This window comes from Tenrec ecaudatus, chromosome 11, assembly GCF_050624435.1.
Source record: "Tenrec ecaudatus isolate mTenEca1 chromosome 11, mTenEca1.hap1, whole genome shotgun sequence".
Lineage (NCBI taxonomy): Eukaryota > Metazoa > Chordata > Mammalia > Afrosoricida > Tenrecidae > Tenrec > Tenrec ecaudatus.
The window spans coordinates 84,108,659-84,133,604 of record NC_134540.1 but is presented as its reverse complement, the minus strand read 5'-3'; the positions used below and the strand labels follow the sequence as shown (position 1 = coordinate 84,133,604).

The following is a 24,946-nucleotide window of genomic DNA, read 5'->3' as shown; positions in this document are numbered from 1 at the left end:
CCGAATCACTGAGTTATCAAAAAACCCAAACTCACTGTCACCCAGTCAATGCTGACTCAGAAATCCCTGTGGTTTCCGGGACTGAAACTGTTGACAGGAGTAGAAAGCCCAGTCTTTCTCCCAAGGACCTGTTGGTGCTTTCCATCTGGCCACCATTCAGATCGCAGCCCAGTACACAACCACTACACCACCAGGGGCCCTAGCCTAGGGTGTTCAGTGGCTGGTTTTTCAGAAGTAGAGTGCAGGCCTCTCTGCCCAGGACCTCAGAGTGGACTCCAACCTCCAACCTTTGAAGTAGAAGCTAAGCACCTTGGTGCTTTCTACTCCCCAGGGCCTCCAGCTACCAACACACATTACTCAGTCCCTGAGTCTGCTGGTCCTCTTTATCTCATCACGAGCCCACACAAGTGTAGGTGCATGCCTGTCGGGGAAATGGGTGATTGGAAGAGTTTCAGGATTGCTATCTGCTGTAGAGTTGACTTTGATATTTACCAAGTGGTGCCTTTCTCTGTCGTCAGGTTCAGTGCCAGCATCCACAGCTGGCCTCCACATTTGGCACAGTAAAGACACAACTTTAACTCCAACACAACTGCGATAGCAGCATATCTGTCAACATTTCATCCGTAAACTCCAACACCAGACACACGTTGGGGGACAAGATGGGACTCAAAGAGTTGGCTAGTCATGCCCAAATTCATCAAAACAGTATTTTTTTAAACCATTAAAAAACAACAGCGAGGACAAACGGGTGCATAAGCATATGTGGCGAAGAAAGCTGATGGTGCCTGGCTATCAAAAGAGATAGTGTCTGGGGTCTTAAAGGCTTGAAGGTAAACAAGCGGCAATCTAGCTCAAAAGCAACAAAGCCAACATGGAAGAAGCACACCAGCCTGTGTGATCACGAGGTATCGAAGGGATCCAGGTATAAGGCATCATCAGAACAAAAATATCTTACCATAGTGAATGAAGGGGGAAGTGCAGAGTGGAGACCCAAAGCTCATTTATCGGCCACTGGAGATCCCCTTGCAGAGGGGTCTAGGGGAGGAGATGAGTCAGTCAGGGTGTGATGTAGCACCGATGAAGAATACAGCTTTCCTCCAGTTCCTAAATGCTTCCTTCCCCTCCCCCCCAAACTATCATGATCTGAATTCTCCCTTGCAAGTCTGGATAGAGCAGAGGATGTACACTGGTGCAGATAGGAGCTGGAGGCACAGGGAATCCAGGGTGGATGATCCCTTCAGGACCAGGGGTGTGAGGGGCGATACTGGGAGGGTAGAGGGTGAGTGGGTTGGAAAGAGGGAACCGATTACAAGGACCTACATGTGACCTCCTCCCTGGAGGATGGACAACAGAAAAGGGGTGAAGGGAGATGCCTGACAGGGCAAGATATGACAAAATAATAATTTATAAATTATCAAGGGCTCATGAGGGTGGGGGGAAGGGGAGGGAGGGGAAAAAAAGAGGACTTGATGTAAAGGGCTTAAGTGGAGAGCAAATGCTTTGAAAATGATGAGGGCAAATAATGTACAGATGTGCTTTATACAATTGATGTATGTATGGATTGTGACGAGTTGTATGAGTCCCTAATAAAATGTAAAAAAAAAAAAAAGTAGGATAAAAAAAAAACAACAGCAACAATAAGTCCCCCATTGATAGAAGGCCCACAAGAACTGTTACCCAGTTTTTGAAGGCATATAAGAACTGTCACCCAGTTATTGAAGGTACACAAGGACTGTCACTCAACAACTCAGGAGGGTTGTCCTTTCTTTAGGAATGTAATTACTCGCCTGTGTCTACCTTGTGCACAAGTTTAAATGACACACTTGTTCCAGGCCATCACTGCCTGAGAGGAAAAAGCAGCCCCTGGGCACGAAGCACTTTTAGATAAAGGTTAACCTTATCGGTCATCTCCTTGAAGGTGCTGCTTATTTCCCACAGGCTGTGTGCTGGGTCCCATGCCTGATGGTCCGCCTGCATTATCTCCTGCTAACGCGTCTGGCTTTAAGTACGCAGGCAATCGCTTTCGCTGTGCTTGGCAGAGGGGGAGTGCCATTTTTAAGTTCTGCAGAATTGGGAGGATGATTATAAAGAGTTAAGGAATCCAATGTGTACCCATAAACAGTAATTATATGGATAAGTTTAGGTAAATAAAACGAACCGAGGGACTGGGTCCAGAAGGAGCCCTTGAGTGGGGCCTGGTATCACTGTTTTCCCATCTCATATCACAAAGTGTAGTGGTGACACATTGATGGGTCATGTGCTTATGCCAAAGCCACCCCCATGGAGTTCACTCCAACAAAGGGCACCACTCTTAGAGGCAGTGTTGGATCACCCCCTGAGGTTTGCAAGGTTTCAAATGCTTCTGGCAGCAGCAGACTGCCACATCTCTCTCCCACGCTGCATCTGGTGGGTTTGAACCACCGACCTTTTTGGTTAGCAGTGCCTAGCACAGTGCCTGGAAGATAGTAAACCAAAACCAAGCTCGCTGCCATCCAGCCGATTCTGACTCATAGCAACGCTAAAGGACAGAGGACAAAGAGCTGCCCCCTGTGGGTTTCTGAGACTGTAAAGAGCCTCAACTTTCTCCCTTGAAGCGCCTGGTGGTTTCGAACAACTGGCCTTGCAGTGAGCAGCCCAATGAGTAAACCTCTATGCCATCCGGGTTTTATGGGAGATGGTACAGTCCAGAAACATGTGGGGCTCGATTAAGTACCAGCATCCCTCATTCTGGGCCTCACTGCAAAGGCAGCCCTCAGAGGCTGCCACAGTGACATCTCAATAAACCCAGCTCCCAATAGGCACTATTGATGCTTGCACCTTCTTGGTGGTATGCATGGTGAAGACATGGGGGCCACGTTCCAGGCTGAGGATGAAGGAAGGGGAAGATTGGAGCAATCCCGCAAGGATGGATTTGCTTGGATGTTGCACATTGACTCCACCCTAAAAGCACTCGTTCAACGCAATATGTCAATGCCATCAAGTCAGCTCCGACTCATAGCAGTTCTACAGGTCAGAGTAGAGAGGCCCAGGTTGCAATCGTTACCAAAGCTGACTGCCAAGCCACATCTTTCTCCCAAGGAGTGGCTGGGGGTTCAACATGCTGGCCTTTCCTTTAGCAGACAAGCATGTAAGCCCCCTCCACCGCCCCGCCCCCCCCCCCCCCCGCAACCAGGGCTGTTTTGCTTCTGACTAGCACTCACTCCCCATGAGCTCACAGCCCCGTCCCACCAATGATGCAACCAGCTCGCTTCTAGCTCAGCTGCTGAATCTAGAGGCCACCGCAACTGTGTGTCCTTGGAGGAGCCCAAGTCTCCATCCTGTCCACACAGGGTCACCCCTACATATCTCTTAAGTCTTCCTTTGTCCATCAAGTGGTCTTGTCTTTTCATAGGACCTATCGCCGCCCGGGGAGTTGAGGTGGTGGGGGGTGGGCTGCACAGTTTTTCACCATCAAGTCCAACTACACGCACGAACACAGAGAGCTTTTATCAGTCCTGTGAGGAATCCTGAAATACTACAAATCAAACAGCAACGTGGGCAGCCAAAGCTACAGAGGGCTAACCAATTAGGGCTTGAAAGAAAAGGCAATTGTTGATTATGGCTAACGCCGTCTGCCATGATTACTTAACCTCCAGCCACCTCCTGGCATATGCCTCAGCCTTCCTGGCCTGTGTCCCTTCCCTTCCTCATATGCCTACAAGCCAAATATATCCTTGTGTTAACGTGTCTCCGATCCTAAATGGTCAGTCTCGTCCGTGTTCACCTCGGGTGGCGGTGATGCTGAAGATGACCCCCAGGAACCAAATGGAACTCCAAAGCGCAGTGTGCACCCTGTCCTCCATGGTTTCTATCTACCACAGCAACACCCTTCTGTTTCCAGACAAGCACCTGGAGGGCCCTTTGGTGGTGCTGACTGAGTGCCACTGGACTGCTAGACTCAACGTTGACGGTTCAAACCCACCAGCTGCTCTGATAAAGATGTACAGCCTCGAAAATCCTCCATATGGTAGTAACGAGACAGATTCAGCGACAGTGGGTTTGAGTTTGGGGAGAAACCCTGCACTCAAGAGCAAGGGAAAGACAGATACCGTTGCCGAAAGATGCTGCCCTGCATGACTCGGTGTCCAGAAAGTGAGAAATTATTAGCAAGGAGTTTTCTTTGAAAGCATCCAACTGTTGGGGAGACGTCCCTCGACCACTTCCATTCCCCACCACGAATCCTTAAAGGAGACAGATGTAAAGAGTTGAACTGAGGGATCCTCGTTGGGCAAGTCACGAGGATGGAGAAGTAACGACAAGAGATGAGTCCTCTCTGAAAAGCAAACTCACTGCTATCAAGTTGAATCCACCTCAAAGCAGCCCTAAAGGATGGGGCAGGTCTGCCCCTGTGGGTTTCTGAGACTGTAACTCTTCAGGGGAGTAGAAAGCCTCATCTTTATCCCATGAAGCAGCTGGTGGTTTCGAACTGCTGACCTTGCTGTTAGCAGCCCAATGTGTAACCCACTAGGCCTCAAATCATAATGATGCCGCTGTCCCTCTTTTGAAATTCCTAAAAGCTAAGCAGAAACAAAAAGGTGTATCCACATTCTATTATATCTCTATTTTCCTCCACATCGTATTTTACCATATAACTAAATGGAAATTTTTTATATTTATAATGATCAGTATCATTTTTTATCCCCGGTGCCTTTTGTATGCCTGGTCTACAGTAACCCAAAAAACCAAACTCACTGCCATTGAATTGATTCCAATTCAAAACGGTCCTATAGGACAAGGCAGAACTGCCCCGAGGCTGTAAAGGATGACAGGAATAGAAAGCCCTGTCTTTCTCCTGCAGAGCACCCAGTGGTTTCAAACTGCTGACCTTGTGGATCACAGTGTGTAACCACTATACCACCAGGGATCCTTGGGACACAGTAGGCCCTCAAATATTGAATAGTCCAGGAGAGCGGACGGGAGAGAGGCATCAATATCCTATCCTTAAATGACTGTGTACTTAGAAAAGAGAAAGATTCATGGTGCACTGTTTGTTTGTTTCCAGGATGAATCTTGGCTTTTTGAACACGACTTGAGGGTTCCCCCTAGCTCCTACTCTCAATACCCTCAGCTGGGATACACTTCACATCCGTCCCTTGTGTTGGGCAGAATGTAAAATTCTCTGACTACTTTTATTTACCTGACTCCTCCGGCTAGTCCTAATTTATCTAAATACACGCAAATTGGAAAAAGCGCCACATGCACATATTCCGTTAAGCAGACACGCAAATATCGTGATACCTTCACGTTCGCAGATGGCGGTCGTATCAGTTAACAATGTAAGTGCGTGTGCAGAAGAGAAGGTTAGGCACGGGAAGCGAGCGACTTCCTAGACACTTGCAGGGCTCCCAGCGGGCAGGTCCACTTCTAGACATTCACAAACCATCCAGAGCCAAGCCTAGCTTAAAGAACAAGGCCACAACTAGTGGGCAGAATTCAAATTGTACTACTACTCGATGCACTTTATTTATTCTCATTTCACTCGATGCGAAAAGGGGGTCCCGCCTTCTGAGCCCGGGGGGTGAGTGTGGGGGGGGGGATTCTTAAACCATTCACCAGGACTCACATCACATCCTGACACCCTATTCTGCCCAGGTTAATCAAAATTGCAATAGGTTACGTATCAAGCCTGCATGTCTCAGTCATCAAATCAGAAAATCCAATAGTGACCTCGTCCCCTTCAAATGGTGCCGTAAAGAGCCTTTGCTGGTGTTTTATTTCAAAGCTTTACTTCTGAAAGGATTGTTTTAGCTGGGGTGGGGGCGGGAGTGCAACAGTAACAACAACACAGAGAGAGATTAAATACAGATTGCATTAATATACACACTTGAAATAACTGCATAATTAAGACTCAATTTTGTCACGCTCCAGCAAGCTGGTGAGCCCTCAAAAGCTGGAAGAAGCCAACAACTGGGTCTAATTCTGCTCGGCTCAATTGCACCCACAGCCTAATTCCAGGCAGTTGGCGACCAGCTACGGTGTCATTCAGATGAAGGCGGTGTGCGTGGTCTTCAGGAAAGCCTGCCAACGACTGTAGCAGCAGCTCTGCGGGATTATTCCCCTTCCTTCTGCCTTTTTCACAAACAGATTATAGCTTAGAACTTTGACGTTGCTATTATTCACTTTAACGAGGCTCGTTCGGGTTAGGGCTCTTGTCTCTGACAGCAACAGGTAACACCTGGGCACAGTTTAAAAGGTGAAACAGACACAACCTCCTAGTCCGTTCAGACGTCTGCCAGTGGTTACTAAGCAAAGGCCTCCGGGGATCAGAGGGATGGGGCCGGACTGAACGTGCTTCATTGTGTTGTGCAACGGGGTCACCAGGAATGGGGGGCCGATTCCACGACAGCCAACAACAAACTTTCATAGGCTCGCTTTCATAAGCTAACTGCGAAGCAAGGACTCGGACTGATAAAACAAATGCACACACCCTTAACCAGATGGGCTACGCATGGAACCCATGACCAGGCAAGTGGAGTTTGTCAGGGACGCCTCATCAGCCCTCAGAGACTTTGATACTACATAATACGCACTGACATGGCGGCCAACTTTGTGGACGAGTCACTGTAAGCACATCGTCCTACTCATCCAAGAAGTCAGGTAGATCCTTCACTCGCTGATAAGAAGGCTCAGAAAAGCTAAGCCATTTGTTCCAGGGCATGAGCTCAAAAAAGGAGAAAGTTGGAGTGAAAACTCGACAGTCTTGGTGTTCTGACTCCGTAGCTGCCCACGGAGCCCCCATCCACTTCTCTCCTTCCTCCCACCCTACCGTCGCTCCAACTGCTACCCTCTCTACAGGCAATGTGCTACAAGGGAAGTGAGCGGGGCCTCTGCCCAGGAGAGGAAGCCAATCCTGCATCCCAGGCGAAGATGCTACTGGATGCTACTGGTGCAGGCCCAAGCCTGAGAAGCAGCGCAGGCCAATGAGACTGGTGGGGGTGGGGGGAAGGGGATGTGCTAGAGGGTGCCACGCAGGGGCTGTTGAATGACTTAGAGAGGGATGGGAAGAAACACTCCTTCCTCTCGGTTGGGATGTGGTCCTCAGAAGTGGCCAGGAGCCACTGCCTTAAACTTGAGGCCAGGTGGGCAAAACGGAGGATCCCCCAAAGACAGTGATGGAGCAGAATGATGGAAGAAACACAGCGCCCTGGTGAGAAAGCAGAGTCCCCGGATGGCAGACACAGGGAATACCCTTGTCTGCTAGCTGCCAGGTTGGAGGTTTAAGTCCACTCAGAAGCAACTTGAAGATGAAGGCTGGAGATCCGCTTCTCAAAGATCAAAAGGGCATGGAGCCAGGATTCTGCCCAGGCGCGTAGGGCGACTGGTGGATGAGGAGATTAAACTACTGAATTCAGCACCCCACAGCAATTGACCCCCACTGCTTCTCCTGCCGCCTATCTATGGAGGCCTATGCTTGAGCTTGCTATCAGTGGCCACCGACACCAGAGCAGCTTCCATCAGCACCCTCTCCTCTGGACAACCCACCCTTCGCAGCTCCTGCCAACAGCCCGGATGGTCAGCAGCCAGGCTTTCGACACGGCGGTCTCAAATTCAAAGAGCAATTGGTGACAATGGACCATCGTGATCCAGAGGGTCGGTGCAGCTTAGGTGTGTGATCTTGGTTTCTGGTTCCCTGGGCTGCCATCACCTCTCACCACGAAACCAGTGGGTGAGCCAGCCTGAAGTTCACCTTATGAACGGTGTGCCCTTTCTTAAAGAAGGTTAGGAGCGGTAGCTTCCACCTACCTAACTACCTCTCTCCCTGAATCGTAGTTAGGAGCCAATGAGGAATGTTCAAATTGCTTGACTCACCCTTTGGGACACATACCCATGGCCAACAAGCTCATTCTGACGGATGTACTCACTCATTGCCATCCAGTCAACGCCAACTTATAGTGACCTTGTAGGACAGAGTAGAACTGCCCCTGTGGATTTCCAAGACTGTGAATCTTTGAACTGTTGACTGTGCCATTTGGAACCTCACTCATAGGCCACTATGCCACCAGGCCTCTCTCTGACTCACAATGGCCCTATATGTCGGGCTTCTGGGGCTGCTGTCAATCTTTATGGGAGCAGGAAACCTCAATGTTCTTCACCCGTGTGGCTGGTGGGGTTGAACTAGTGACCTTGCAGTTAGCTGTCCAAGGCTTGCCTAACAGCACCATTAGAATTCCTTTGGGACAAGGACAAGTTTAAATGATTCACTAACTGGTTAGATGCCACTGTTGTAAGTCACAAGGTCCTGTTTCTACCCCAGGAGGGCGTCTGTAAAGAGGCTTATTGTAAAGGACTTCACTGTGACTCATCTGTCACCGAAAGCCTGGTATGGAACCTTATCGTCATGGTTACCACACAGCAACCAGTTAGTCTGCTATCTGATGGGCCATCTGTTTATTACTTAGTACGACCTACCAGGTTCTGCACATCTTCCTTTGGGGTCCTGCTTATATCCAAGTTCAAACAACAAGAAAAATCCCCACCATGGCATCAAGTAGAACAGAAAGGGCAATGGAATGGAGTTAAAGGATACATCCTGATTTTGTTATGTCCTGCCTCTCTGACTGTGCCCACATACGAACCTCTTTGGGTCTCAAAACAGCAATTACACCACTCAAGTTCCCAGACATACTGTGAACTTTCCATAACAGAACACATGTCCAAGTGACCAGGGCAGACACTTGGTAATTATGAAATACTAAATCTCAGGCAAAACTGTCAACAACTACAGAACACATTAATTGGCTTCCAGAGACTGCAGACGCTACACCAGCCTCTACCCTGCTCACTAGCACTCCATCTCCCCGGTACAAAGCCCAACACAGTGACATATCCACTGAAGACTTACGGTTGGAGGGCATCTGGCCAGGAAGTTCACCCCTGCCCAGCGAGCACGATGCTAACCAGGAACTGAAGGCCTTTATCCCTGACCACCTTGATGCAAGTTGTACAGCTTATGGTAGCTTACGGTGTAATTAAATAGCATATAAACCAAAATCATTTAAGTACAAAAAAAATTTGTTTAATGTTGCTCCATTCCTGCTTAGGAAAGACGCAATAAAGACAGATTGCTTTTAAATGTGTCAAATTAGGTGTGAAGAAGAATATGAAACATCGGGAGAAAATGATTTTAAGTCTCTAATGATACTCCCTTCTGAATTCTCCAGAAGAATCATCATTCTCATTGCCCTGGAAAGAAATATCACTGCCCTCAAATCGATTCTGACTCATGGCGACCCCGGAGGACACAGTAGGACCGCCCCTGTGAGTTTGAGACTGTCACTCTTTACAGGAGTGGAAAGTCTCATGGTTCTCCCACGTGAAAGAAACACATGAAAATCATCCATCATAGCTGTGGTTTAAGCTAGAAAGACAATTTGTTACTCCCATCAGGTAGACACAGACTCAAAGAAAGCCCTAGCCCTACATTAAAAAAATAAAAGGTAAATGAGTACGTGGGTGTGTGTAAGGCAGAAGATTTAATACAGGCATCACGTTCATGATCCTCTAATGGGCTTGACTCTTTTCTATTCCAGGGTCCCAGGCACACTGCGTGAGTCACAGAAGACATTTCAAACGGATCCAATTTCTACATACTCTGTAGTACTTCAAGATATACAATGTAGACAAACTAATTAGGCTGTATTGCCCAATTTTTCTATCATCAAAGGCATCACCCAAGCCTTCTATGGTTCTTTAATTTGTGAAAATGACCTTGCTCTTCACAGACTGAATTTACACCCAGCCTTCCTGAGAGCAGAGATCAGAAGGGCTTCCATCTCCATACGGTGAGGTAAGACTGCGTCTGTAGAGTTCACTTAAAACAGTGCCTGGTGCTGGGCAGGAACATTAATAAACACTAGACATGCTCAGGTATCAGGGTCCCAGAGAGGCACAAATGATGAGGCACTGGACTACAAACGGAAAGACTGGCAGTTCAAACCCTCCCAGAAGCACCTTAGAGAAAAGGTCTGGTAACTTGCTTCAGAAATGTCACAGTCTTGAGAAAACCACAAATACAAAAAGAGGCAAAGGATTTTTTAAAAAATAATTCAGCAGAAAGAAAAAAAGAGAAACTGTCTCATAGTTGACTCCTTTGTAAATCTCTCATATTAAAAAGTACCTTTAATTTTTCTCACAGACCCTATTAGAAGGCACCTTGCTGCTCTGAAACAATGCTTCTTTGCAGTGTTTTAGGGATTACTTTGAAAAACTCTTTCAAGAATAACAAGTTAGGCTAGGGCATTTTGTACCCACTTGGTGTAGTGGGTTATGCTTTGGCTGCTAACTGCAAGGTCAGCAGTTTGAAACCACCAGCTGTTCTGTGGTTGAAAGATGAGGCATTCTACTCCCCTAAAGAATTACAGTGCAGCAGAACAGCAAGGGAATGGAGTGGCAAGGTCCCCAGGGAATGCTGAAAGTGGACTTTGGGGCCAGGGCATGGTGCCCCAACAGAATGGACTGGAAAACGCTCCTAAGGGCCAGCAAACGATCCCTGAACTAACTACAAGCTTTTCTCTTGTGAACTGTTTTGTTCTGTTCTTTGTCAGTGGTTTGTTTTTGTTGTTTTGTTGTCTGGTTGTATACTGTTGCTTTGTTTTCCGCTGTCTTGTTTTCGTGCATGTTAGTGACTCCACAGGTCTGTCTGAATAGGACAGGCTGGATGAACTATCTGGAGGAAAAACAACGGGACCGACAGTTCCGGGGGGACTTGGGGTGGGGGGGCAGGGGGGGTAAGGAAGTGGTGTTAACAAACCCAGGGACAAGGGAAAAACATGGAACCCCAAATGGTAGAGAAGGGGGAGTGGCAGGCATGGTGGGAAAGAATCAAGGGTAAGGTTGCTTAGAGAAGAGGTATAATCTAGCCCAGGTGGCAATGAAGCATGGTAGTAGGGCAGGAGGAAAGTCAAGGGAGATGGAGGAAAGAGCTAGGAGTCAAGGGGCATCCATGGAGGTCTAGACAAAGACATGTACATGCAAATATATATAGGAGGATGGGGAAATAGATCTATGTGTCTATATTTATAGGTCAAGTATTAAGGTGGCGGAAGGACCTTGGGCCTCTACTCAAACACTACCTCAATGCATGAACACCTTCTTTTATTAAATTGGAACTCTATGATGCTCACTCTCCCGACACAACGGCTGGAGCCAAAGTGGGTGAGCAAGTAAATGTGGTGAAGAAAGCTGATGGTGCCCGGCTATCAAAAGAGATAGTGACTGGGGTCTTAAAGGCTTGAAGATAAACAAGCGGCCATCTAGCTCAGAAGCAACAAAGTCCACATGGAAGAACATACCAGCCTGTGTGATCGAGTGGTCCCAAAGGGATCAGTTACCAGGCATCAAAGAACAAAAAATCATATCATTGACTGCACACCTCCATGATAGGATCGCTGAAGACAAATGGGTGCATAAGCAAATGTGGTGAAGAAAGCTGATGGTGCCCGGCTATCAAAAGAGATAGTGTCTGGGGTCTTAAAGGCTTGAAGGTGAACAAGCGGCCATCTAGCTCAGAAGCAAAAAAGCCCACATGGAAGAAGCACACCGGCCAGTGCGATCACAAGGTGCCAAGGGACCAGGTATAAGGCATCATGCAAAAAAACAACAACAACGATATAAGTGTGTGTATGTATGTGTATATGTATATGTATATATATATACCATATTAAATGAAGGGGGAAGTGCAGAGTGGAGACCCAAGGCCCAAGTGTCAGCCAATGGAGATCCCCTCATAGAGGCATTTAGGAGAGGAGATGGGTTAATTAGGGTGCGAGGTAGTACTGATGAAGAACACAGCTTTCCCCCAGATCCTGGATGCTTCCTCCCCCCAACTACCATGATCCAAATTCTACCTTGCAGGGCTGGATAGGACAGAGGCTGTACACTAGTACATATGAGGGCTGGAGGTACAGGGAATCCAGGGTGGATGATACCTTCAGGACCAAGGGTGTGAGGGACGATGCTGGGAGAGTGGAGGGTGAGTGGGTTGGAAAGGGGGAACTGATTACAAGGATCCACATGTGACCTCTTCCCTGGGAGAGGGACAGCAGAGAAGGGGGGAAGGGAGACTCCGGATAGGGCAAGATATGACAAAATAACAATGTATAAATTACCAAGGGCACATGAGGGAGGGGGAAAAGGGGAGGGAGGGGAGAAAAAAGAGGACCTGATGCAAGGGGCTTAAGTGGAGAGCAAATGCCTTGAGAATGATTGGGGCAGGGAATGTATGGATGTGCTTTATACAATTGATGTATGTATATGTATGGATGGTGATAAGAGTTGTATGAGTCCCTAATAAAATGTAAAAAAAGAAACGATGAGAAAAAATGATTAGGGCAAAGACTGTACAGATGTGCTTTATACAATTGATGTATGTATATGTATGAACTGTGATAAGAATTGTATGAGCCCCTAATAAATTGTTAAAATTTAAAAAAAAAAAAAAGAATTACAGTCTTAGAAACCCACACGGGCAGTTCTACCCTGTCCTATAGGTTCGCTGTGAGTCAGAATAAACTCAATAGCAGTGAGTTTAGCATCCTTAAAGTATGACTTCACAATTTTAATTGTTCGATGATACTTTTTTTAATTGATCATTTTATTGGGAGCTCTTATAAATCGTATGCCAATCCATCATTCAATAGTATTAATCACCCTTGTACATATGTTGCCATCAACATTTCCAAAACAACTTCTTTCTATTCAATGTTATTTCTAAAACGGGGTTTCTTGAAGGCCACATCAGAACATGATGACAAAGATTAGCCAACAGGTAAAAGGAAAAGAGCCACGGTTCTACAGCTAAGACCAGTGAGAACCTGTAGCTTGGTCTAAAGTTTCCAGAGGCAGCATCATTAAACTAATGCAAAACAGGACACATAGAACAGCCCTATCTCAAATGGCTCGGGTGAAAGTAAAGCACACAGGCTCTGCCAACCAGGTTGGGTGGCTACGAGTGACTGGCGATATCCAAAAACCTGATGAAAAATATACGACGGAAGAGCTGAGGAAAGAATGCCTCACAAAGGGCAAGTCAAAACACAGAGCAAGTAATACATTCTATACAAGATGCATTCCAAATGTCTAACTAAATCACCACGATAAATGATCTAAAAATATCTCTCGACATACCTAAAAGGTTTACACATTCAAACTGGCCCAAGAGAGAGTTTGAGGGGCTTCTCATTGAGAAGATAAGAGACTACCTAATACTGGGTGAATGTAAGCTTCGACGCTATCTTGTCTTCAAATATCATAGATGGCATTGGGTGAGTAATGACAACAATGTCCAGCTAATCGACGATGGTGTTGCCATGGCATCAGAGAGATTCCAGTGGACATGACAGTACTGCGAGCTGACTTGGAAACACGTCTCAGCTGAAAAAGCAATATTTTCTTACACCCCCTTCCCTCCACCCTCACTGCTAGCCAGTCAATGCTGGCTTATAGCGACCCTATGTGACTCTATGGCTCACAGCGGCCCTGTGAGCTTCAGACGGAAACTGTTTATGGGAGTAGAAAACACCATCTTTCCAAGGAGCAGTTGGTGGTTTCAAACTGTAGACCTTACGGATGGAAGCGCAGTGCATAACCACAATGCCACCAGGGAACCTTCTCCCTCCACTGCTTCAACCCTCCCCCGCCCCACACCCCATAAAATACGATGTCTGCGGAACATAAGTGTGACTGCCCCAGAGTGGGAAAACCAATATGACATGCAAGAATGCAAGAACTGATTGACCAAAAAGACTTCCACTGACGTTAAAGCTCGAACTCACTGCCACCCGGTTGATGCTGACTCACAGTGATCCTATGGGGCACCGTAGAACTGCCCACTGTGAGGGTCTGAGACTGGAGACTGCAACGTTACCAGAATAACACATCTGGTCTTTCTCCCTCGGAGGAACTGGTGGTTTTGAACTGTCAACCTTATGGTGAGCAGCCCGACGCATCATCACTATATCATTAAGGCTCCTGTCAAAAGCCGGTGGGTTTTTAATTCTATCTCAACCTACTCTTCCTCTCTGAAATAAGCATAGAGAAGATGGGGTTTAATTCACTCTTTCTAGAACCCACTTCTATTCTCTTAAAGGTGGTTCTATAGAAAGAACCAAGGCTTACCCTTCATTAAGGCAGAAAGAGAGAAAGAAAGCGAGGGAGGAAGGAAAGCAAGAAGAAAAGAAAAGATAGTGTGTTCTAAAAGTTCCCTTCTACGCAGACCATCATGAACAGGTCCATTAACTGCATGTGCCCATAATGAAAGTCACCCGATCCCAAATCTGGCCATCAAAAAAAACCGAATTCCCTGTGGCTACACATCATTGCCAATAGTGACGAGTTTCGACACCTTTGGCAAGTCCTAAAGAATGCTACAAGTGACGAAATTCCAAGATCTGCCTCCAGGCTGCGACCTTCCACACTGCAGGAGTTACTATCTCACCTCCCGGTTAGGCACAATGAATTCACCTCAATTGAACTTGGATGACACCTGTAAACCCAAGGTCAGCCTGGTTCCAAAACCATGGACTTCTCAGAGCAAGAGAGGTTGAGTTTGCAGATAATTATACCTTAGCTAGAAACGGCCAGGAGAGGAAGGGACACCGTGACAAGGACATAGAAGTGTATGCATTCCATCACAGCTAAAATAGAGCCATGCATTCTCCTTCAGGAGTGCTAGAAAGACTGACTAGTCCCTGACTCGGCCCTCTGTGGATGCCTCTGGATCTGTGGGAAAACAGATTGGCAAAGCGTGACTTTTAACACGGAAGCTCAACATCCCAGAGCCTCTGACCCTAATCTTGGGTATGTTACATTTCTGAGGCATTCAGACGCTGGAATGTTCCCAGCATTTCAAAACGATACATACTAGCAGGATCATCAAAATGCCTTATTCGCCATCCACCCTTACAATGGACAGCTGTCTTCTACCATCTGTGAGCATCCCCGGTCACTAGCGACATAGCTTTAACTGTTATAGGTGGGTTTTTTCTGCATCTACAGAAAAAACAAAACAGGAGGGACCTTGATTCTCCTGCAAGCCAGCATCCCCTGACCAAATCCCTCCTCCTCCCCATAGTCCCCGAGGCAGCTAAGGGTGTGTAATGGCAAGTTCTAAGAAGCTTTTGAAAGCAAATCACCGAAGCCCTCAAGAGTCTTTTGACTAAAACAGAAGCAGTGATCCCCGTACAATGTGGTTGCACAAAAGGAAAAGCCTAAACTAACTACCCACGTGGGACTGCAACTCTGGCCCCTCAGAGAACCAAGGGGAGAACCATGCTTCCCTACAGATGCTGCCAAGTCTCAGAGAAGGACAGGGCCAAAAACTCTGCTTGGGAGGATCTCTGCGTTAACTCCTTCCCTCCCACTAGGATGGAGTTTCCTCTCTCTCTCTCTCTCTCTCTCTCTCTCTCTCTCTCTCTCTCTCTCTCTCTCTCTCTCTCTCTCTCTCTCTCTCTCACACACACACACACACACACACACACACACCACTCTGCTTTCTCTTCCTGCTCCACCAAGGCAGGCACACAGGAGGCCCAGATGTTCCCGATCAGATGCCAGAAGCAGTCAGAACTAACTTAGGCAGGCCACGGGACCAAGCTGAGGGGGTGTGTTCAGAGGACGCCACTGGGCAATATAGGAAAGCCCCTTTCTAAAAGCGTGGGAAATAAGGGGGACTTTAAAAACATGGGTTTTCGTAGCAATGGGGCAGGTAGAGCGCTTGCCCCTCGGGACAGTGGGCTATTGGTCCCCCGAGTCAGAGGGCAATGAACAGGTGTCCAGGTGCACTGGGGCCAGTCCCAGCTACCAAGAGCGCAGGTGGCATGCAGGCCAAGGAATTCCAGAGGGGGGGATGACAGGCTGGTGCTGAGAACAGGAGGTTCAGAAGTGTCAGTGTGGGAGTCCAGGGTCCAGGGTCGCAATGTGCAATACTTGTGGAGTGGGCCTTAAAGAGAGACCCAGAATGCACCCCTAGAAGAAAAGGAAGTTGGAGATCGCAGAGGCAGTGGTCTAGAGTAGAGGCCTCTCATTAGCCTCCCCTGCCCCACAACTGGTCTTCACCCAAACCACGTGTATACACACACACACACACACACACACAACCTTCAAGGCTCGCCGCAGGGCAGACACCTACCTTTGCCAAAGGCGCGCTTCTGCTGGCCGCCGCCAGCTCCCGCAGGCTGGAGGTGGCACTGCCAGCCACTGCACCGGTGCCCGCCGCCGCTGCCGCCGCCGCCGCCGCGGGCAGGAAGACTGGGGAGCCCGGGGCGCTGCCCGCCGCGCCGCCGCCGCCCCCTAGTGCGGGGGCTGCAGCTCCAGGATAGGGGCGCGCGGTGGGGCTGCCGCCGTTACTGCTGCTGCCGCTGCCGCTGCCGCCCGCGCGGGGCCTCTGGCGGATGCCGTCCAGCAAGCGCACCAGCAGGATGTTGGCGGGCAGCTCGTCCACCCCGCAGCCCACCAGGATGCGACATTCGGGGCAGCGCAGCTCGTGGCGGGAGCACACGATGCTCTCCAGGCAGCGGCGGCAGAAGGTGTGCTGGCACGGCAGCACCTTGGCCGTGGTGTCCAGCCGCTCCAGGCACACGGAGCACTCCAGCAGGTCCAGCAGCGAAGACTCGTCCATCTCCTCGCCCGCCGCCGCGGCCGCGGCCGCCGCCCGCCGCCGCCGCCGCTCGCCGGGCCGCTCGTCGTCGCCCTCGCTCTGCGCAGCAGCGGCGGCCGCCTTGGACGCGCACAGCCAGGAGGCTCCGAGCAGCATGGAGAAGGCGCCGCCGCCGGCGGCCGCGCGCGCAGCTGCCCTCGGTCCTGGGGCCCGAGCGAGGCCTGCCGTGGGCAGCGGGCGTCAGGACCGCGGCCCGGACAGCCGCCGACGAGCCGGGCGCCGCGGCCACTTCATCCACCGCGGGCGGAGGCCGGGGCCCTGGAGACTGCGAGAGGGGCGGCGGCTGCAGGGAAGCCGGGGAGTCGCCGCGCTGCTTCCCCGAGTGCCCTCGGCGCGATCTTCTCACCGGGAACCGAGGACGGGGGCGGGGGGCGAGGGCACGGCTTCCGAGTGGCGCTGAGAAAGTGGCGCTCCGAATGGCCTGCTGCCCCCCTCTCCCGAGAGCCCCGAGTTCTGCTCTCTGGCCGGCCAACTCCCTCCAGCCCAGCCCCGAGCCCACAGCAGTCCTTCCTTCCGAGAGGGGCGCCCCCCGGGGCTGCCAGCGACACCTGTCCCGCCCCGCGCGCCCTCCTCGCGCCGGTGTCCGGGGAGTCGGCCCGGCCCGCCCGGCTCTCAGCAGGCTCTGGAGTCCGAGCCGCTGGCCGCTGCCAGGAGCCCCGCGGCAGGAAGTGCAGAGAGCGGACGGCCAGTCCCAAGGGAGCCTCGGTCGCGTCGTGTGCGCTCCTCGGCGGCGCTGGCCAACCGCACCGCCCCCGCGGCGCCCCCGTGCGTCCCCAACTCCTGCCTGTCCGCCGCTGCCCCCGCGCTAGAGTGAGCCGGGAGCTCGTGCCGAGAAGCGCGCGGCACGCCAGGCCGGGGAGGCGCGGAGGTCACGGTCACTGCGGGAGGCCCGAGACTGCGGGGGTGGGGGGGTCAGGAAAAGGAGCCGCCGCACCCCTCTTCAAGTCCCGGAGCTTCGACTGGGCACCAGCGATTGGCCATGTCCCTTATGAGATAATCCACCGGAGGGTGCTGGGGGGGGGGGGGTTGTCTTCGCAAAGCCCGGATGCCCAACTCCTTCGTGCCCTCTCCTCTCCGAGCACCCCGGGTCTGTAGCACCGTCTGCGCCCAGGCTCCAGTCGTCACCAAGGAAAGTTTGGGCTAAGGCATTGAGATTCTCTTTCTGGCCAACGTCAGAGAGCAGGATCGCGACACAACCCACGCCCGGGCATCCTTCCCCGACGTCTCCTCGCAGCTCTCCAAATCCGCTCCCCTTTCCGCCCGGCCCGCGGAGATCCCCCGCCGGGAGATGCGGGGTGTGCGCAGCGCCGCCCGACGAAGCAGGAAGGGAAGGGCGCCTCAAGCTCGCGGGGGTGGCGCAGCCGTCGGCGCCCTGCGGGCCAAGCCGCGACTCCTCGGGGCGGCAGCCCAGCGGTCCCGGAGGAAGCGCCGAGCCAGACCAGCGCCCGCGGCCGACCCGATCCGACTCCCGTTCGCCGGGCCCCGGGCGCGGCGGCGCGCGGCTACTGCGGCGGCACGGTGCGCGGCAGCGCGGTCTCCTGAAGCCCTCTCCAGGTTTCCTTCGGGAAGCGCAGAGGAGGGGAGGTCGGCGCTCTCCCCGCCGATCCCAGGCTGGCGAGAGCGCCGGAGCAGCGGAAATACGTACTGGAGGAACTCGGGAAGCCAGGGAAGTTTGGGCGGTTGGCTCCGCCGAGCGGCGGAGAGATTCCCTGCAGTGCGCTGCCCTCTGCTGGCGTTTTCGTATTCCCTGCGCGCACAGCTGTTCGAGCCTGTGCCGGACAGAAAACTCACTACATGGGGTCCATTCAGATTCAGCCGCCACACCGTGTAGGACAGGGTACAACTGCCGCTGTGGGTTTCCCAGACTGCAACTTTTCACTCTTCTTTCTCCTGCGAACGCTGGTGGCTTCGAACTGCTGATGTGGAGGTTAGCAGCCCAGTGCATAACCACTACGCCCCAGGGCTCCTTAACCCGGGCCCCGGCCCCTTCCCAAACCTTAGTCCAAAGCAATGGTCCGATAAACAGTTCTCTGCAGGGTTATTATGTGCATGAGGTATTCGTGGCCCTCTGTGGGTTGAGCTATGCCGTGGTTTGTGAAATACAGTGTAATTCAGGGGGAGGTTTTCAGAGAGAAAGTAATATTTATTGAGCCCTAAAAACAGCAGTTGCAGCAATCGGCTCAAGCATAATCATGGTGAGGATGACGGTGGGACCAAGAGGTAGATTCTCTGTTGTTCGCAGGGTCCCTCTGAGTCGGAGTTGACTGGGGGGTCCCTAACAGCAGCAACAAACACTAAGACTATGCCGATGTACTCAATTGTTGCAGCCTCGGACCAGCCCTGTACGGTAATTCCTTTGAACCTCATTGTACAAATGAAGGAGAAGCTCAAACTTATATACGGCTGAAATTTGTTCATGTTTTGCATCCCTAGAACGTAAAATGTAGAAATTTCCACATCCTGTTCGAATTTTAGTTTCATATGTGGCATATCTTTCACATTGTCATATCTCAGCTGCTCAACATGGTGACTGGCCCACCACACTCACTGCCATAGAATGGATTCTAGTTCACAGTGACCCTACAGGACAAAATAGACCAGCTCCGGAGGGTTTCACAGGATGTCAATCTTTAGAGATGCAGACTGCCCCATTTTTCCTGATTGAGGGGATAGTGGACTTGAACCACCAACCTTATGGCTCACAGCCCAACAAATAGCCCACATTGCCACCAGAACTCTGTCTGACCCTTAGTAGGTACTCACTGAATGCCTTCAATAAATAGAAGACTGTCTCAACGTCACCACCTAGTGGTCATTTGAACCCAGCTCTTGGTGTCTCAAAATCAGTTTCTGAACCCAGGTTGCATTACCAAACTCCCAAATCAGCTCCTGTTGGAAGCAATTGGCTTTCCAAGTCTGCTTGGAACACGGGACGCCATTCACTGGTGTGACTTTGTATGTGTGTTATTCACGTCAAGACTGGCAAAGGTATCAGACGGAAAGCATTTCTGAGCTGTCTGGGACCCCAGAAACCTGAAGCAAGCTCCCCACAAGATCCAGAAGTGCCTGCAATTACTGTCACATTCTCTACCCTTTTACTCTTTAACTCTCACTAGGGAACAGTCTCAATAGAGGACCCAGGATGCTTGATCCAAAAGCAGTCAGGACAGATGCAAGACTTCCAGAGGGACAGGAGACAGGGCCCCCAGGCAGAGGGAGGGCTCCCCAAAAGCAGGGTTTCCTTGTGATAAAATGTTTTGGGTGTTTTTGGTTTCAGCTTTAGCTAAAAACCAAACAGGCCGCCTACCATCCAATCAGAGCCACCCTGTGTAGTTTGTGAGACGCTACATATTTTCAGGAGCAGACAGCCGTGTCGTTCTCCCACCAAGCAGCTACTGGCTTTAAACCACCAACACTGAGGTTAGCACTCCAACTCCTAACCCAGAACTGTAGTTAGAGTAAGTAAAAGAAAGAGTAAATGCGTATTATAAGAACAAGGGACATCTCCTATCACCCTGAGCTAAGAGCCGGGTTAATGTAGTTCAGACCCCAAGGTGTCTGGCTCTTCTTTCTTCTCTCTGTGATGTCATTAGCCTTCCCTCTCTTCCATCAGCTGCCTCTGCTTCTCGGCCCACACGGCAGGAAACATGGTCAACCTCCCAAGCATTTCATCCAGCCGCTTCAGTCACGGGCAAAAGACTCATCTGATCTTGTCACTTGCTCGAAAAATTTAAGACCTAATTACCCAGATCGGATCAGATGCATTTCTGGATCAATATGTGTTGACTATTGGAATCAAGTCATCTACAAGCTAGTAGCACCCTCAGGAATCATAGCAGAACACAAACAGAAGGACAGAAGAGAGATAGATAGATAGATAGATAGATAGATAGATAGATAGATAGATAGATAGATAAACCTTACCATCAAGTTGATTCTGACTCAGTGACCCTATAGAACAAAGTAAGGTTTTCGAGACTATAATCTTTTTGTTTGTTTTTATTAATTTTGATAAATCATTTTATTGGGGGGCTCTTAGACCTCTTATAATAATCCATGCATCCATTGTATCAAGCACATTTGTACATATGTTGCCATCATCATTTCCAAAACATTTTATTTCTACTTGCGATCTTGGTATCAGCTCCTCTTTTTTTCCTCCCCCATGCCCCCACTCTCATGAACCGTTGATAATTTATAAATAATTTTATTTTCATATTTTACACCATCTGCTGTCTCCCTTTTCCCACGTTTCTGTTGTTTGTTCCCCCCTTGTGGGGGGCAGTTGTACATGGATCTTTGCAATTGACTCCCCTTTCTTCCCTTTCTCCCTCCACCTTCCCCCTACCCTCATGGTATCAATACACTCATTATCTGTCCTGAGGGCATTATCTGTCCTAGATGCTGTGTACTTAGAGTTCTTATCTGTACCAGTGTACATGCTCTGGTTTAGCCAGAATTGTAAGAATTGGGCTCATGATAGTGGGGGAAGAAGCATTAAAGAACTAGAGGAATGTTGTGTGTTTCTGAGGTGCTATACAGCACCCTGGCTGGCTCATCCCTTCCTTGTGACCCTTCTATGAGGTGATGTCCAATTGTCTAAAGATGGCCTTTGGGTCTCCATTCCGACCCCCCTCGTTCATATGGAAGTGGTTGTTTGTTTGGGGCAAGATAACAATCTTTAAGGAAGCAACCTGCCACCACTTTCTGGCGGCTGAGCCACTAACTTTTTGGTTAGCTACTGAGTGCTTAAACTGATCCACAAGGGTTCCTTACGTGGAAGGAGAGGGGGGAATTTGTAGAAGAATCAATATGGTAAGCAGACAGGACAATTGTAGAACCACATCTTTTCCCACAGGATCCCTCTTTATCATGTGCACACCAGGCAAAACAAAGGACTACACAATTAGTCTGCTAACCTACAAGTCAGCAGTTCAAAACCACTAAGCCCTTAATTGAAAAATTTGGTAATGTAGCAGGATATAAAATCAACATACAGAAATTAGTTGGATTCTTGTATATTAAAGAAAATGACACTGAAAGGGAAATTAAAAGAACAATACCATTTACAGTATCTACACAAAAGATAAAATATCTAGAAATAAATTTTACCAGAAAAATAAGAGACTTATACATAGAAAACTATAAAACATTTTCCCAAGAAACTTACATAGATGGAAGAATGTCCCATGTACCTAAACAGGAAGACTAGATATAGTGAAAAAATACTATCAAAATACTTTATAAATTCAATGCAATTCCAAACCAAATCCCAGGATAATTCTTCAAAGAAATGTAAAATCTAATCATCAATTTTATATGGAAAGGAAAGAAACTCAAGATAAACAAAAGACTATTAAAAAACTAAAGCAAAATGGAGACCTTTCACTCCCAGACTTTAAAATATATTATATAGCCACAGTAGTCAAAACATCTTGGTACTGACTGGTATAGTGATAAACATGAAAACCAATGAATTAGAATTGAGAACCCAGAAATACAACTAAGTACCTACAGGTGCCTGCTCTTTGATAAAGGACTAAGTGGGGAAGACAATCTCCACTTGCAAGAGAGTGGAAGAGGATCCACATCATACACATGTACAAAACAAACTCTAGGTGGATTAAAGACTTAACTATAAACCCTAGAACCATAAAGACCTTCAGTGACAAACTAGGGAGAAGCTTAAAGGCCTTAATATAAGGCATAAATCCATTACTGAACATAATGAAAAATACCCACACTATAAAAGACAAAATAGAAGACTGGGACCTTCTAAAAATACCACATTTGTGCATATGAAAAGACTTCTTCAAAAGAGTAAAAAGAGAACCCACAGATCGGGAAGAACTATTTAGCAATGACATATCAAATAAAGGGCTAACTTCAAAAATCTAAAGGAAATCACAAAAATTTAAAGAAAACTATAATGCCTTAATAAGAAAAATACAAATAACCCCCCAAATGGGAACAAGACATGAATAGATAAGCAACCAACAATTATGTGAAGAAATGTTCAGGTACATTAACTGTAAGGGAAATTCAAATTAAAACAACAAAATACCACCTCCTCCCAATATACATAGCAAAATTCTAAAAAAGGAAATTAATAAATGATGATGAGGATGTGGAACAATTTAAATGCTCCCTGTGGGTTTGTAGACTTGTGCAATGATTGTGCAAATCAGTCTGGTGTTTCCTTAAACAAAAGAAATGTAAATACATTATGATCCTGCATCTCTTTACTTGGAATATAATCTAAAGGAATAAGAACAAAATAGAAACAAACATATGCCAGCTAGTATATTGCAGCATTTTCTATGATAGCAAAAAGATGGAAACAATAAAAAACTCTGACACTAGAGGCCTTAATAAACAAACCCCAGTGTCTCCATAGAATGAAATATTATACATCCTTAAAAACAGTAGTGATTCTGTCAAACACTGTAAGACAGAGACAAAATTAGAGAACATTCTACTCAACATAGTTAATCAATCGCATAAAGATGAGTATTTTACGATGCCATTAGACAGGGTGGAGGGGTGCTGAAAAAGAAAGAAGGGACAAGAAAGCAAGGAGGGGGGGAGGTTGGAAAAGGGCCGGGGGGGGCACACTAGCCCCTCCATGAAAGAAAGATGTGACTTTCTGCCCCTGAAAAGTTCCATAGTTTCAGAAACTCACCAGCAGTTCTACTCTGTCCTAAAGCTTCGCTGTAAGTCACAATCGGCTCCATGCCAGAGATTTTGGTTTTTGAGAATTTGAGGCAAAATAAGAGAACAGCCATTTCTTTTCTTTTTGAATCATTTTATTGGGAGCTTGTACAAAACTCTTATCATAATCCATGCATACATCCATTGTATATCAAGCACATTTGTGCACCTGTTGCCCTCATCATTCTCAAAACATTTGCTTTCTACTTGAGGCCTTGGTATCAGCTCCTCATTTTTTCCTCTTCCTCCCCACTCCCCTCTCCCTCATGTACCCTTGATAATTTATAAATTATTATTTTGTCATATTTTACACTGTCCGATGTCTCCCTTCAGATAGCAGATGGACATTGGGCCTCCACTCAAGAACTCCTTCAATGCAAGAACACTTTGTTTTATTACATTGGCATTCCACAATGCTCACCTTCTCAACATGATCACTGAAGACAAATGGGTACAGAAGCAAATGTGGTGAAAAAAGCTGAGGGTGCCCGGCTATCAAAAGATATAGCTTCTGGGGTCTTAAAGGCTTGAAGGTAAACAAGTGGTCATCTAGCTCAGAAGCAACAAAACCCACATGGAAGAAGCACACCAGCCTGTGTGATCACGAGGTGTCGAAGGGATCAGGTATCAGGCCTCAAAAAATAAAAAAATCATACTACTGTGGAGGTGGAGTATAGATTGGGGACCCAAAGCCCACCTGTAGGCAACTGGACACCCCCTTACAGAGGGATCTTTGGGAGGAGACGAACCAGTCATGGTGCAATGTAGCAATGACGAAACATATAACTTTCCTCTGGTCCCTAAATGCTTCCTCCCTCCCCACTATCATGATCATAATTCTACCTTACAAATCTGGCTATGCCAGAAGATGTACACTGGTACAGATAGGAACTGGAAACACATGGAATCCAGGACAGATGATCCCTTCAGGACCAGTGGTGGAAGTGGTGATATCGGGAGGGTGGAGAGAAGGTGGTAAAGAAAGGGGGAGCTGATTATGAGAAATTATTTTGATCAAATCCAAGGCCACTGGACTGTAGCTTTTTCTGACTTTTTCCACCTTTCCTAACTAACTCTCTGAGTGCAGACAGGTCGAAAACAAAAGCATCTACAAACACTAGGCAGATGAGATGAATGAAACTGAGCTAGCTGAAAGTACCATAGCATGTTGGGAGCTGCAATGAGTTGGCACTTGCCTGCCCTCTCTAAAGGGAGTAGCTGCTAGTCAGCCCCAGCCAGGCATTCCTTGCCTGCAGGAAATGGGGACCAAGTGTTGCCAGATCTTCCTAGTCTTCAAGAGAAGTTGGAAGTTCTGCTTTTCACATGGGATTTCCTAAGAGTCAACCATTGGCAATGGATTCCATTCATTAAAAAGAAGGGGGGAGGGGAATTTCCATACTGGCCAAATGAAATAACTGTGTGGTTATATTGGCCCATAGATCACCCGGTTTCAATTTCTGCTGGAAGTAGCCCAGTCAAATTTACTACAATATAAGAGAATTGAAGAGTGTCAACTAAATAGTTGAAGTATTACAAATGCAG

At 48.4% G+C, this 24,946-nt stretch overlaps 1 protein-coding gene across 5 annotated transcripts in view; it reads right to left on the bottom strand.

Moving 5' to 3' along the window:
• The window catches only part of SH3RF3 (SH3 domain containing ring finger 3), a 508,325-nt gene extending 489,977 nt beyond the window's left edge, over positions 1 to 18,348 (bottom strand). For 2 of the 5 annotated variants that reach the window (XM_075563366.1, XM_075563369.1), the window contains exon 1: positions 16,166 to 18,348. In XM_075563366.1, the coding sequence (XP_075419481.1) occupies positions 16,166 to 16,789 (624 nt within the window). In that variant the 5' untranslated portion in view covers positions 16,790 to 18,348. The remainder of the gene's footprint in view (positions 1 to 16,165) is intronic. The other 3 variants (XM_075563364.1, XM_075563367.1, XM_075563365.1) reach the window with 2 other exon arrangements.
• Positions 18,349 to 24,946: the final 6,598 nt, after the last annotated feature.